The 12,980-nt window shown below is 36.7% G+C and overlaps 2 protein-coding genes across 2 annotated transcripts; one reads left to right on the plus strand and one right to left on the minus strand.

Moving 5' to 3' along the window:
* Positions 1 to 1,937: 1,937 nt before the first annotated feature.
* On the minus strand, positions 1,938 to 7,877 carry LOC102237128 (ankyrin repeat and SOCS box protein 5-like). Its single transcript, XM_023333115.1, has 7 exons — positions 7,721 to 7,877; positions 5,164 to 5,243; positions 4,696 to 4,803; positions 4,473 to 4,626; positions 3,385 to 3,519; positions 2,401 to 2,592; positions 1,938 to 2,330 (listed from the first exon to the last, which is right to left on the minus strand). Exons 1-7 carry the CDS (start codon positions 7,809 to 7,811, stop codon positions 2,203 to 2,205), a joined length of 888 nt encoding a protein of 295 aa, XP_023188883.1. The 5' UTR covers positions 7,812 to 7,877; the 3' UTR covers positions 1,938 to 2,202.
* A 1,156-nt stretch (positions 7,878 to 9,033) lies between these two features.
* On the plus strand, positions 9,034 to 12,911 carry spcs3 (signal peptidase complex subunit 3). Its single transcript, XM_005810376.3, has 5 exons — positions 9,034 to 9,279; positions 10,079 to 10,152; positions 10,369 to 10,445; positions 11,745 to 11,860; positions 12,660 to 12,911. Exons 1-5 carry the CDS (start codon positions 9,137 to 9,139, stop codon positions 12,790 to 12,792), a joined length of 543 nt encoding a protein of 180 aa, XP_005810433.1. The 5' UTR covers positions 9,034 to 9,136; the 3' UTR covers positions 12,793 to 12,911.
* The last annotated feature ends 69 nt before the right edge of the window (positions 12,912 to 12,980 follow it).

The following is a 12,980-nucleotide window of genomic DNA, read 5'->3' on the forward strand; positions in this document are numbered from 1 at the left end:
ATGAAATGAAAGGCTGTGGTTCCTGTTATACCCAGGCTTCTTGTTGTAACGTATATTTAATTGTTTGCTGTAAAATAGGTCTTCTGGACCTCTATCTTTTATTTACTGTTTTGGGAATAAGTTGGTTCTGTGCCTCAGGGTGTGGCTTTTGTTTGAGCTGATTGTTCAAGAATAAAGAGAGCTAAGCACCATAATTACTGATCTCTGCAGCAGGATCCAAGATCCAGGATCGGTTCATGCTCAACCTGCTGCAGTACACAGAGCTCTCTGCTCGTTCTCAGGACGTCAATCAAAACAAAGTGGAGAACTTTGTATTGGAGAAGCAACCAGGAATAATAATTTTTAAAAAAGGATTTAAAATAACTTTACTGAAAACTCAAAAAATCCACAAATAAAACTGATTTAAAAAATAACTCTAAAATATAATATTTGAAAATGAAACAGACTGGATTATGTTCCTGATGACCCTTAGGACAGTCAAGAACTTTTTAAACATAAAAAATTATATAAAACAAAATCTAATGATGTACTTTGATGTATAATCTTTTTATTATAATTATTTATGTTTGTATGTCTGTTATCATCTTTTCATAACTGTGTAGAGTAATAGCTGAAATATTGCACCAAAGTTTAACACTGCAGTCAAACAACCTTTATGAAATAAAAACATTATTTATTCGATTCATTTCAAGTCCAGTTCACAATAATCTGCCATTTGAATTCAATGTACAGTTTAAATAATCTCCTTTAGTTGAAGTAATAAAAGACAGATAGTGGTTCATTGCATCCAATAAAATACTCTAAATCTTGTAATCTCACAAATATAAATTATTTACTGGCATTACATTAGCATGGTATGCAGACACACATGTTGGAAATGTTTCCAATTCCAGCAGCATTGACATTCACAAAATTATTCATAAATAACATTGAGGTAAAGATATTATGGTTATTGGCTGTGAAAACATTTTTCAGCAAAATTGTGGAAATAGTTAGTGCAGTCGTTCCTAAAGATTTTCTGTGCCCCCTATAGATTACAATAGGGACAGTCTCCGATGTGTGTTCCCCGGGGGAGGGGGGGGGGGGGGGGTTAGTGCATCATATGTGGGAGCTTGATGTGCAACTTCAGGGTGCAAACTGTTCCTTTATCCGCTTGAATCCATGGTGACATGTTGACAGGAAATACTAGCTGGATTAATTATATCTAGACTGGAAGGACACAACATTTTTAGACACTTTTTGGTCTAGATTATAATGCAAATATCTCAGTACATACGAAATTAAATAAAACTAACTTACAAGATAGGAACTTGTCTTAAAGAGGCAGTATTAAGAAAATGTGACTTTATATCTTGTTATAATGTAATTTTTTAAAAATCAAAATCATACTTGGAGTGCTGCCTTAATTATTTCATGCATAACTGAGAAATCCTTTCATCACCATGACAACCATTCAGCTGTGCAAAATGCCTGGTTGGACCTAGCCCCGCCTTCGGGACGCAGCTCCTCCTCTGAGCTGCAGTTTACAAGCTTCTGCCTCATAGAGCAGGCCTCCCGTACAACTGTCAGATCCTTCAGACTAGCCAGCAGTAATTAGCAAACACCTGGTGGAACTCAGCTGAGCTCATTGTATGAGCTACTTCCCAGTGCAACGCTGGTAAAAACGTTGTTAAAGGGTTAATAGAGAAGCCATGTTGTGATGATCCACTGTAGCCGGAGTTTCACAAAGAGCAAGACTTTTTAAAGAGGCAGAGGCCCAATTTCAAGGCGTTAAATTAGGACGTAAAATTTCTTTTGAGTCAAATTTGACATATATATCATTTTTATAACAACTAAAGTTAACACAGTTAGTTGATGGTGCTATAAAATGGCACTAGTTGCCTGGAAAATACATAATATTGCCCTATTAAGTCAACAATTCCTAAATTTTGATGAAAAAGTACTAGTTATGAGTGAAATAACATGGGAAAAATGTCTTGAAGTACTTATCACTAGTACTTTTTCATTAATATTACGAACTTACATAGAAGAAGCTGCTACTTCTTGCTGAAAATGTACTAAAAAGTTACTTCTAAGTCAGTTTTGTCTTATTTCAGGTGTACTGAGATATTTGCACTAGAAACTAGACCAAAAATACTTGCCAACATTTTCTGTTTTTGCATTGGAGACACAAAACTACAAGAGAGCATGCAGCCTATGGCTCTATGTGTGCTCCAAATATTGAGTGAGAAGTGAAGGAAGAGGGAGGAGAGGAAGCTGCTTGAGTCTGGCTCGCCCAATCACGGTCCTGATCCGGAGACGGCACAGCTGGCAGAGACTCCTGGGGGACGCTGGAGACAAACAGAGCCGGTTCAGGTGTTTTCATTCAGTTTAAAAATCATTACAGCGATTCAGGCGTACCTTCGAATGCCACCAGCAGCTGGTGTGTTTCTCCACCAGGCGGAGCGAGGTCTAAAGGCCGCTGGCCGTTTCCGTCTCTGAGCTTGGTTTCAGCGCCATGGTCGAGTAAAACCGACACCAGATCTGTGCTGTCCTGTCTGGCAGCTACATGCAGAGGACTTTCCCCGCCTTTCCCTGCATTAACACTGGCTCCTGGATGAGGGGAGGAGGGCAAAATAAATGTCCCAACTACTGTACCATGAATAGGCCCAACCAGAGGTGGGTAGAGTACCCAAAGGTCGTACTCAAGCAAGAGTAAAAAAGTATTTGGTAAAAAGGCTACTCAAGTAAGGAGTATCTGATCAAAACATCAATCATCTGATGTTTAAAAATTACATATAAAGTCATGTAAAAAATTTTGTATTTTAAAGACCAAAATAAAAATAATCCAAATAAACACCAGACTAAGATTTCTTTTTGTCATAATATTATGTTAATAAAGTCATAATATTAGCAGAATAAGGAATATTTATTTGTTATTCTTTGTATGACCATTATCAAGACCCATCTTTTTAACTGCATGTCCTAAACTGGAACATTTTGGTTCAGTTGAAACATTTTCCATACAGTTGTGTGTTTCTCCGTGTGGAAGAGGGGTGAGTACAAGCTTGTCTTTATTTTGTGGGTTTATTTTTTTAATACGTACAGCTCTTTAGGCTGCTTTTAGTATTAAGGGTGCTTTATAAAAAAAATGAATTAATTGGTTTATAAAATTACTACTTCATTCTACTAATATTACAACTTCTGGTAATATTATGAGTTTATTCTTGTGTTATTACAACTTTTTTTCTGTATTGGTATGAAATTTTCTCACAATATCATGACTTTTTTTCTTGTAATTAATTTTTTTTTTTTCTTACCTTGGCCCTAATACTCGGTTGCAGAAAGCAACTGGAAAGCTTTCATTAAAAAGAAAACCTCTACACAGAAAGAGAAAAGTCACACCTTTGTCCAACAAAACCTTTGAGCAGGCTGCGTGTCGGTGCAGGCAGCTCACGTAGAGAGGGGAGCCCAGGTGGGGGACCTGGCAGTCTGGATCTGCTCCATGAGAAAGAAGGGTCTCCACACACTGGCTGTTCCCTTGATAGCACAATGACAAAAACCTTATAAAAACAACGTATACAGGACACAATTTGGATCCATTTGAAAGCATTAATTTACAGTAAGGCTGATATGAAACCATATATGAGTTTAAATTAAATTATTGTTTTGTTCTTTGCTTTAAACATCTGAAATACGACCATTCTGGTGGTGCAATCTTTTCTCTTTTGTCAACTCCACATAGTTGAATTTTATTTTTAGGTAAAGTAATGTAATCTCATTTATATTTATAGCCCATTTTCAGCAACAAGGCAATTCAAAGTGCTTTACATGAATTAAAAAGAAATAACAAACCAATGGAAAGAGCAAAATAAGAAGACGAAAAGCTGTTATGAGGCGGAACCTTAGACAGGCCGTTGCTAGGTAACCAAAGAGTGAGTGAGTTGTTGCTAGGTAACCAAAGAGTGAGTGAGTAAGTTGATTCCAACAACCTTGCTTAGCGAGGCTGTGGGTAGGTGAAACAAATCCTTTATGCGTATTTGTATGTATTTTTGTCACTTTTTGTTAATAAAATAGTATCTGTGTAGACTAAAAGATACACATTGTTTTATTTTACCCATTTGTGCATATATTTATATAACTTTTGTTTCTTGCTTTATTTACTCTACTTTGTATATTGCAAGACCTTTACAATAATATTGTCAATGTCTGTGGTTATTTTTTATTTTTATTATAGTATTGTGATATTTGTCATTGTTGTTAAATATTCTCTATGAAATGTTATTTGTTTGAAATAAAGCATAAAAAAACAACTGTGAGTAGCTGAGCGGCTAAACCTTTTTTCTCTGCCTACATCCACCAGCACATTGTTGCATCTTGCATTTCCACAAACGGAAACTACCGAACCACTATCTGATACAGAAGAAATATTTCCTGGAATCCCCTAACAAAGATACTTTAATACACACAAGGTTTCTGCTGTGTGTACTTACCTCTCCTGCAGGCTTCATGCATAGACGAAGGGAAGTGTGTGTGAAGTGTGTGCATGTGCGCTCCATTCTGCAGCAGCAGCTCCATACACCCGACGCTCCCTGATGCACAGCAGTTATACAGGGGAGTGACGCCGTCGATGGTGGCAGCATTCACCTGCAGGATCGCCCACCATTAAACAACCATATTATGCCTGGAAATGAAACTGAAAGTATCAGTACTTACATTAGCTCCAGCACTTAGCAACGCCCTGACACATGCCACGTGTCCAGACAGACAGGCTTCATGGAGGGGCGTCACTTGGTCGATGGTCTTAATGTTTACTTGATATCCCTGCAAAACAACATATGCAGTTTATATTTATCTGGTCGCTGATGGGTGTGGTCAGATCAGAGAAAAACCAATAAAACTGACAACTGTTAAAACTCACATTATATACAAACAAGGCTGTGTAATTATCACTTTTCATTACTAAGGGGCAATGTACAGGATAGACGGCTTTTACAGATTCCTCACAGTCAACAAGGTTAATGATGGCTATTCAATATTAAACAAAAGATAAAAATGGTTGTAGATTAAACTAGTTCACTTATTGGTTTTCCACTGTGTTATGTTTTACTAAGTGATTTTGAGTAGTTTTCTTAGAAAAATGTATGGTTTTGTTTTAAATTGGTTTTAGCGTGATGGTCCTACCTCAGCCAGCAGCCTGCGCAGGATCAGCAGGCGACCCTGAGACGCTGCGTCATGGAGCGGAGAGCGATCTGCCCACGACCCTGGAAACAAACAAATCCCCAAACACACCAGCAAAACTTTTTATTATAGCCCATTTGTTTAGACCTTAACTTTTAGTTCACGGCAAAGACACAAAATCTTGCACAGTCGTTTTTGTCTAGTTTTTAGTGAAGATATGTTAGTATTAATAAGACAAAACTTACAACTAATGTTTTGGCAAGATGTAACATCTTGTTTTAAGTTAATAATTCCTTAATGAAGAATAAGTTCTAGTTACATTGGGAAAGTATTTAACTAAAACATTTTCCCAGTCGAACAAGTACTTTTTCATCAATATTAAGGAATTATTGACTTTAAAGAAGCTCATATATCTTGCTGAAAAGTTAATTTTGTCTTATTAAAGATGCACTTGGTAAGATTTTTCTCTTATATCTTATTTCTTATATCTTGATATTTTTAGTTTATTCTTTGCGCTAGTTCAGTTATTCTCATTGTTTGTGGTTTGGATTTGTTTTGTTAAGAGTCATATTTATTTCTGTTTACTATTCATGTTTTCTTTCATTTCATTGCTTTTTCTTCTTGCCTCTGTGATTTTGTGTTTAGTGAACCAATCTTGTGATTATTTGCCTGATGTTTTGTATCATTTCCCTGTTGACACTTTGAAACAACATAGATTTATAATTTGTTTTAAAAACAGAAAAATACAGTCGTTGAGTAGTTCTAGAAACTGCTGTGCTTTAAGAATCACTTCCATGAACTCAACTATTACCATGCTGATGCAGAAAACTAGAATAAAATTGCTTCTTATCGTTTGGTTTCACATGTTTGGTTGAGTGATGCAGTTTATTTATGTAGAAGAAAACATTGAAACATTTGAAGTGAGAAAAATTAATAGAAAATATTCTGGTGCTCAAACCAGAAATGTTTCACATTATAGTTTTAATTATGTGGCTAAAATGCATTAAAAAGGTACTGATAGTGGCTGTAGCAAAAAAACATTTAGCATTGCGCTTGTGGCAATTCACAGCTAGTTAAGTCTTACACACCTGTAAGACAGGTTTTCAAAAGGCAATTCAGATGTTTATTTTGTGATTTGCAAATGAAAGGCAAAGTTTAAATGCCTGAAATCATTCCACGATCCAAGCTCTAACTTCAGACACAATGAATGTGAACATTTAAAATCCACCTGAATTTGTTCCTGACTCAGTGTCATATCTATTTTGTAAATAATTGACACCAGAAATTCCCCCAGATAGCATTTAAGTTCACCTGAGTACACTGTAAAAGAAGAATATCCCAAATCTACTCAATAAAATTTAAGTAAAACATTAAAATCCATACTATTGAATAGAATTTACTGTTTTGGATTTAATGTTAAGTAAATTTTAACCTTTTGCATTTATAAATTTAATATTAAGTATATTCAAATAGAAAATATAAATCAACTATAATGTAAACAAACAAATTAATTTTGAAAAAATTTGAATCCTTTAAATTTAAAAATTATTTAAAACTGCCTATTTATATTAAGCTAAATTCAATAGCAAACATTTATTTTGTTTTATTAAACTGGAATATAGCATATTTTATATCAAACAGTTTTAAACAGACCTGAAAACAGATTTAAATAAATTACTGCCACAAACTTAAGAAAGTAATTAAACTAATGATATTTTGTGTAACATATTAGTTGAAACCACAGAATCGTTTTTACAGTGTACCAACAGTGGTACTTGTACTCTATTGAGCAAAATTACACACTTATTCTAGTTATGCTGTAATTAAGCCTGTCACGACAACACATTTTGCTGAACAATAATTTTTGCAGAAGTTATTGTGATAAAATATAATATTGCTGTTTTGAAACTATGTTCAACCATTATAATTATAATGGCAAAATAACACATTCTCACACACATAACATTTAACACTGGAACTGGAAGACATTTTAAATATCCAAAATAAATAAACAGAAAAACAGAAACGAATAAATAAAATTAATTATAAAGTTTCTGAAACCAAAACTCCAGATTTAAGACTTTTGTCATCCTTTTTTTTTTGGTAGAAAAAGAAAAAAACAGTAAATCATGTAAATGGAAATTATTGAGTTCGTTTTAATTTATCATGCGATTAATTGATTTATTGCTTATTGTGACAGGCCTACGTACTTACGAAAACATCAGGGTAAGAAAGAGCATAATATAAAGAGCACTTATTATAGTAATCCAGTAAATTGTCTAATTTAGCCCAGAGAATGGGCACTTAATGCAGTTCTATGGACTTTATTCCACAGTTTTATTTAGTCTTAACATGAGCTGTTTTCAGATCATGTTAGGATCAGCTGTAGGGCGTATTTTAGGCTTGCGCCATTAGGTCTTATTTACCCGTAACACATACCACAACTGCGCTGTCAAACACTGAATGCATCACAAGTTCAACATGTTGTTCTGTATTTCCTATTTCAACCTTTTTTTCTTCATCCGTTCTGGTTTTGAAAAGCTATAAGCAGAGTACCGACCTTGGCTGATCAGAACGCCCCAGCAGGCCCGCTTCCTCTCCGGGGTGCTGCTGGGCACCGACACCGACTCTGCGGCTCTTTTCCTGGACATCTCCCCTCAGCTGCTCGCGCTGGAACTCCATGTACCGCGGATGGGGCTCACGTGCTGCAGTCAAAACACCACAGCACGAGTCACAGCGAGGGGGCGGAGTCAGAGGCGAAACTCATTCTGATTGGCTAAAATGCTAGGTGGCTCGCAGGACAAGATTATTTTAGAAAGATGACGAAACAACGCATAGGCACAAAGTATGGAAGCCCGTTTCCGCCACTCTGTTAAAATAAATAAATTATCTCATTATAATGAGATACTATCTTTTTTTTTACAGAGTGGCAGAAACGGGCTTCCATATATTTGAGCAATTTTAAAATGAATAGATTTCTTTGCAAAATTATGTGATCTACTAACCAACCACATTATAAACTTGTTCTTAAAATAATATTTCATGACAAATTTCAGCCGATTGGAATAAAATATGAAATTATTTATATAACGATATACACAACCAGTTTACAAAAAATGGTTTTGGACACTCAATGATCAGTGGAAACCATTTAATTTGCCTCTCCATAATTTACAGCCCATATATTTTACTCACTGAAACCTACGGATTTTTGATCACCTTGTAATTTTAGAAACAAATTCAATCACATAATTTAATTTCTCCCTTATGTTAGATTGGGAGATTATGAGTAGTTACTATGAACTGACTGGAAATTTACAAAGCTAATTTAAATTCATTCAAGATATGTAAAGGTGAAGCTTAAAATAAAATACAGCTGAACCTCTGAATATGAATTAATGGCATTAAGAGTAGTTTGCATCTTGAAAATGTGCATCTGAAGGTAAATGATCCACGGTGGTGACCCTTAGAGTAGAAGCAGCAGCAAAAGACTCATTAAAAGAGATAAATATGTTTCATACAACTCAAATAAGGGGACTTATTTATTTATTGTGTACTAATGGGTCTGACTTCCATTCAGAAGATGGCGGTAATGCCCCATTATTATTGTAGTCAAACGCTATTTAGTGGGAAAAAGAAGAGGAAGCGCTTATTCATCTCTGCAGGTGTCTGTTTCCTGTCTGTGTTGCTACGTTAACAAATCATTCATATCATAGTTATTGTAAATAGTAAATGAACTGTCCAGACATTAGGTTAATCATTTTTACTGTTGAAGCAGTTCCCTGAATGAACATTTAACTCTTTTGACAAGAAACACAACGCCTTATACAGTGAATTTATTCTGAAAAGCCCCGCACAGGAAGTTGCGTTTACCGCGACACTTCCGGGTATACATCCGCTAGTGTTTGCTCAACGGTTGCTCTTTATTAGCCTTTCGTCTGTCATTCATTTCAGCTTCCTTTAGCCACTTTTAAAGATGAATACGGTTCTATCGAGAGCTAACTCGCTGTTCGCCTTCTCCCTGAGCGTCATGGCGGCTCTGACTTTCGGCTGTTTCGTCACGACGGCGTTTAAAGACAGAAGAGTTCCTGTGGACATCCACGTCTCTAAAGTTATGCTGTAAGAGCTTCATTCATACCAGCTGTTTGGGGGAGAAAGCTACTGTTTTTGTCTTCATGCATGTTATAAGCTGTGGTGATTTTTTTAATGATGCTTCACCATCACCCTGTAGAGTCAGACCGAGGCCCTGCTGTCTGATCGGATGATCTGTAACCCAGACTTCCTCCTTCTGCTACTGTCATGTTACCACCTGTGGTGATGTTTATTCTCTCACTAGATTTAAAACTGGCTTCATAAAAAAAACATAATTAAAAAAAATCTATTTAATAAGTTTCGTCATATTTTGGAAAAGTTGCATTAATTTTTATGCACATTTATTCACCATTACCACATAGGAGCACAACCATATGCGTCTCTTACTAATGACCACACCTCCTTAGTGTTGGCTGACTTGCAATGGCAGCATCATGCTGTGTGGACTCACAGTTCGCCACTAAATCCAGCTTTTACTTGGATGCAGAAAGCATGGGTGGTACCAGATGGAGGCTAAAAGAGGCCAATTTTCAAATACTGAATTTTCCAAGTTTTTTTTAGGACATTTCTGAGAATAATCTCAAAGTTTCTGAGTTTTTTGGAAGATATTTGGAAACAAATAAAATATACATTTTGGCTCCTCTGTAGTCAGCACCGCCATTCTTAAGACCCACAAAATCTCCTTGTCAAAATCTTTTATCAGGCTCCAGATTTGCCTTAAAATGAATCCTGAATGTACCTGGCAACCTGGGAAAAGATGGGGAAACAGAAACGTTCTTATTTATCTAATTTGAGTTTCAAACTAATTAATTTTCCTCTTTAACAGGAAGAATGTTGATGACTTCACAGGACCCAGGGAACGAAGTGATCTGGGGTTTATCACATTTGACATCTTAGCTGATATCCTTTTACTTCCCATTGTGGAGTGTCAAGACAACTTTGATCCAGGCGGATTTAGACACAAAATGCTGACATTAAGTTATATATTTGTTCAGCAGTAACTCTGTACTATTTAAAAACTCTACGCTAACATTAATTTAACTGTACTAATTAACAGTTAATTATTTTAGCTGTTTGATAAAATGTGTGCCTGTGCTGTTCCTTAACTTTTCCCACATTTGGAGCCAATTTTCGACTGGAATGTCAAGCAGCTGTTTCTCTACTTGTCAGCTGAATACGCCACAAAGAGCAACGTAAGTAAACACACACTTATTGAGCTTTGGTGTGTTCATCTGGTTTTAATCAGCATGAAATAAAAAATCAGACACACACGTTGTCATTCAGACAATGTCCTGGCTTATACTCATAAGTCTTCTCCCACTGCTGCTGCATGCATTTGAAGGATGGAATCAGGTTTAACACATACACCAATCAACCTGTGGTCTCGAGAAAACAAAGTTAATTTTCTTGAGATTAACTCGTTTTCTCAAGAAAATTATCTGGAAAAATTGGCGCAGAAAATGTCTGCTCTCAGTTTCAGTATAAAGCAGTTTGATTTATAACAAAAAACTAATCTTCACTGTATTTCAGTGCAAACTACCCATCTAACTTGCATTTGAGTGCATTTTTAATAACATTTCGGCTAGGGCTGAAACGATTCCTCGAGTGATTGGAGTACCTCGATTATTAAAATTCCCCGAGGAAAATTTATCTAAATCGAAGCTTCGTTAATTATATTTTATTATTTAGCGCACCGCGTTCCAGCCGGATTATTACTTACGTTGCACGGAGCTCTCACTTCCACTTGAGTTGTTGACGAAAGCTAACTGTTAGCAGCATAAGGTCCAGTTTTCAAGTTCGACCTGGGAGGATTCTATTGATTGATGATCATGTCCGGCCCTGTCGTTTTTCCGGGCCGTACATGATCATCAATCAATAGAATCCTCCCAGGTCCGGGTCTTTGTCGTTTTTCGGGGGACCAGTAAGCATCCTTAAAATGACTGGCGCAATGCGTGGAGTACGGTAGATAGTCTTTTCTCCTCCCGGAGCTGCTGCCTAGTGGTGGTGGTTCAGAGAGAACGCCACCACCAGGCGGTTGATATGCGATAGTAATACTTCTGTTATGTTAGACTTACCAATGTTTTACTTAATCTTTTTTTATCCGATAAATTGTAAGAATAATCGATAGATTACTCGATTACTAAAATACTCGTTTACAACAGCCCTAATTTCAGCTGTTATTACACATCTATTTTTCTGCGCTGATGTACTATATTCTAAATATTTTGTGCTGTTTAAAGTTAAATACTAATATTTAACTAACAAGAATGAAAAGAATATTTAACAAGTTAAATATTAGTATTTAACTTTTCAAGCATGTTCTGTTACTCTTTAGTGGGTCATGACAAAAATAAGTTTTTCACTACCAAAACCTCTGACTAATGAGGTTGTAATGAGTAATGTCTTAAAGATAATTTTAAAACATTACTCAGATAATAACTTTGATGTGACTCATTTAGGTAACTATAAAATTGTGTGTGTGTGTGTGTCAGTCTCTAAACCAGGTGGTGCTGTGGGATAGGATCATCCTCCGAGGGGACAACACCAAACTGAACCTCAGAGACATGAAGTCCAAATACTTCTTCTTCGATGATGGGAATGGACTCAGGTTAGATGCTGCAGTGTTAGGCGCATGCTGGATTTACACCAAAACCTGTTTTTATGCTCACAAGATAAATATTTAATCATGTTACATGTTTTTGTTATGTCCAAAACTTTTGCGCATGCGCACAAGGCTGGAGGGCAAAAACGTGCTTTTTTTTTCCATAGCCGCAAGAGCAGCTCCTTTAACAAAATCAAATCTGGAGATGTAGATGTTATTAATTTAGCGCAGTGCGCCACAGCAAAGGGGGAAATCAACGCAGAAAATTGGATGAACAACAACTTAAACCCACTCTTATTCTTCTGTTTTCTCGCTCCTGTGTCACCCAGATCCGTTGCCATAGCAACTGACGACAACGTCATGTATCATGGTGCGTTCACACCAACCGCGTTTTGAGCGTCAGGCGCGACTGGTTTACATTCAAAGTCTATGTGGAGGCGCATTTTGTGCGTTTGAACCAGACGCGTTTGGCGTAAACGCACCAAAGATGCACATGCGTCGAACTTGAAGCTTCAGACACATTTGGTGTGAACGCACCATCAGGATTAAAAACGCAAATATTTATCTAGTTCTTATAATGTTGACGATATCAAAGCACTACGTCCCTTTTTGTTTTCTATCATCACGTGTACGTTTAAGATTTAGGGCTTTGTGTTGACAACTTCACAGCCAAAATCAATGGTAATCATCGATGAGGACCCGGGGTTTTTTGCCTTCCAGCAATCACATTGGAACAAACTTTAAGTAGCTTGTATCTGTGTTCCTGAATGCGATTGGCTGACGGGCATGTCCGTGTTGTGTGCAGGGCCAATAAAAACATCACCATGACGCTGTCCTGGAACGTCGTTCCCAACGCTGGGATCCTTCCTCTGGTAGCCGGAAGCGGACACGTCAGCCTGCCTTTCCCCGAGCAATACGAGACCACGAAGAGCTACTAGACAGAAATGTTCACCTGTAGCAACACACACACACACACCCCTTTCCACCACGACTGATGACACGCCATACATTAGTGTTTTTCTGTATGAGGCAGTTTGTAATAAAGAAGTAAATGTAACATTTGTGTGTGTAAAGATTTTGTGGGGAAAGTGCTGATCCAACTCAAAATAGTTTTAAATATTATTGT

This window comes from Xiphophorus maculatus, chromosome 5 (assembly GCF_002775205.1).
Source record: "Xiphophorus maculatus strain JP 163 A chromosome 5, X_maculatus-5.0-male, whole genome shotgun sequence".
Taxonomy (NCBI): domain Eukaryota; kingdom Metazoa; phylum Chordata; class Actinopteri; order Cyprinodontiformes; family Poeciliidae; genus Xiphophorus; species Xiphophorus maculatus.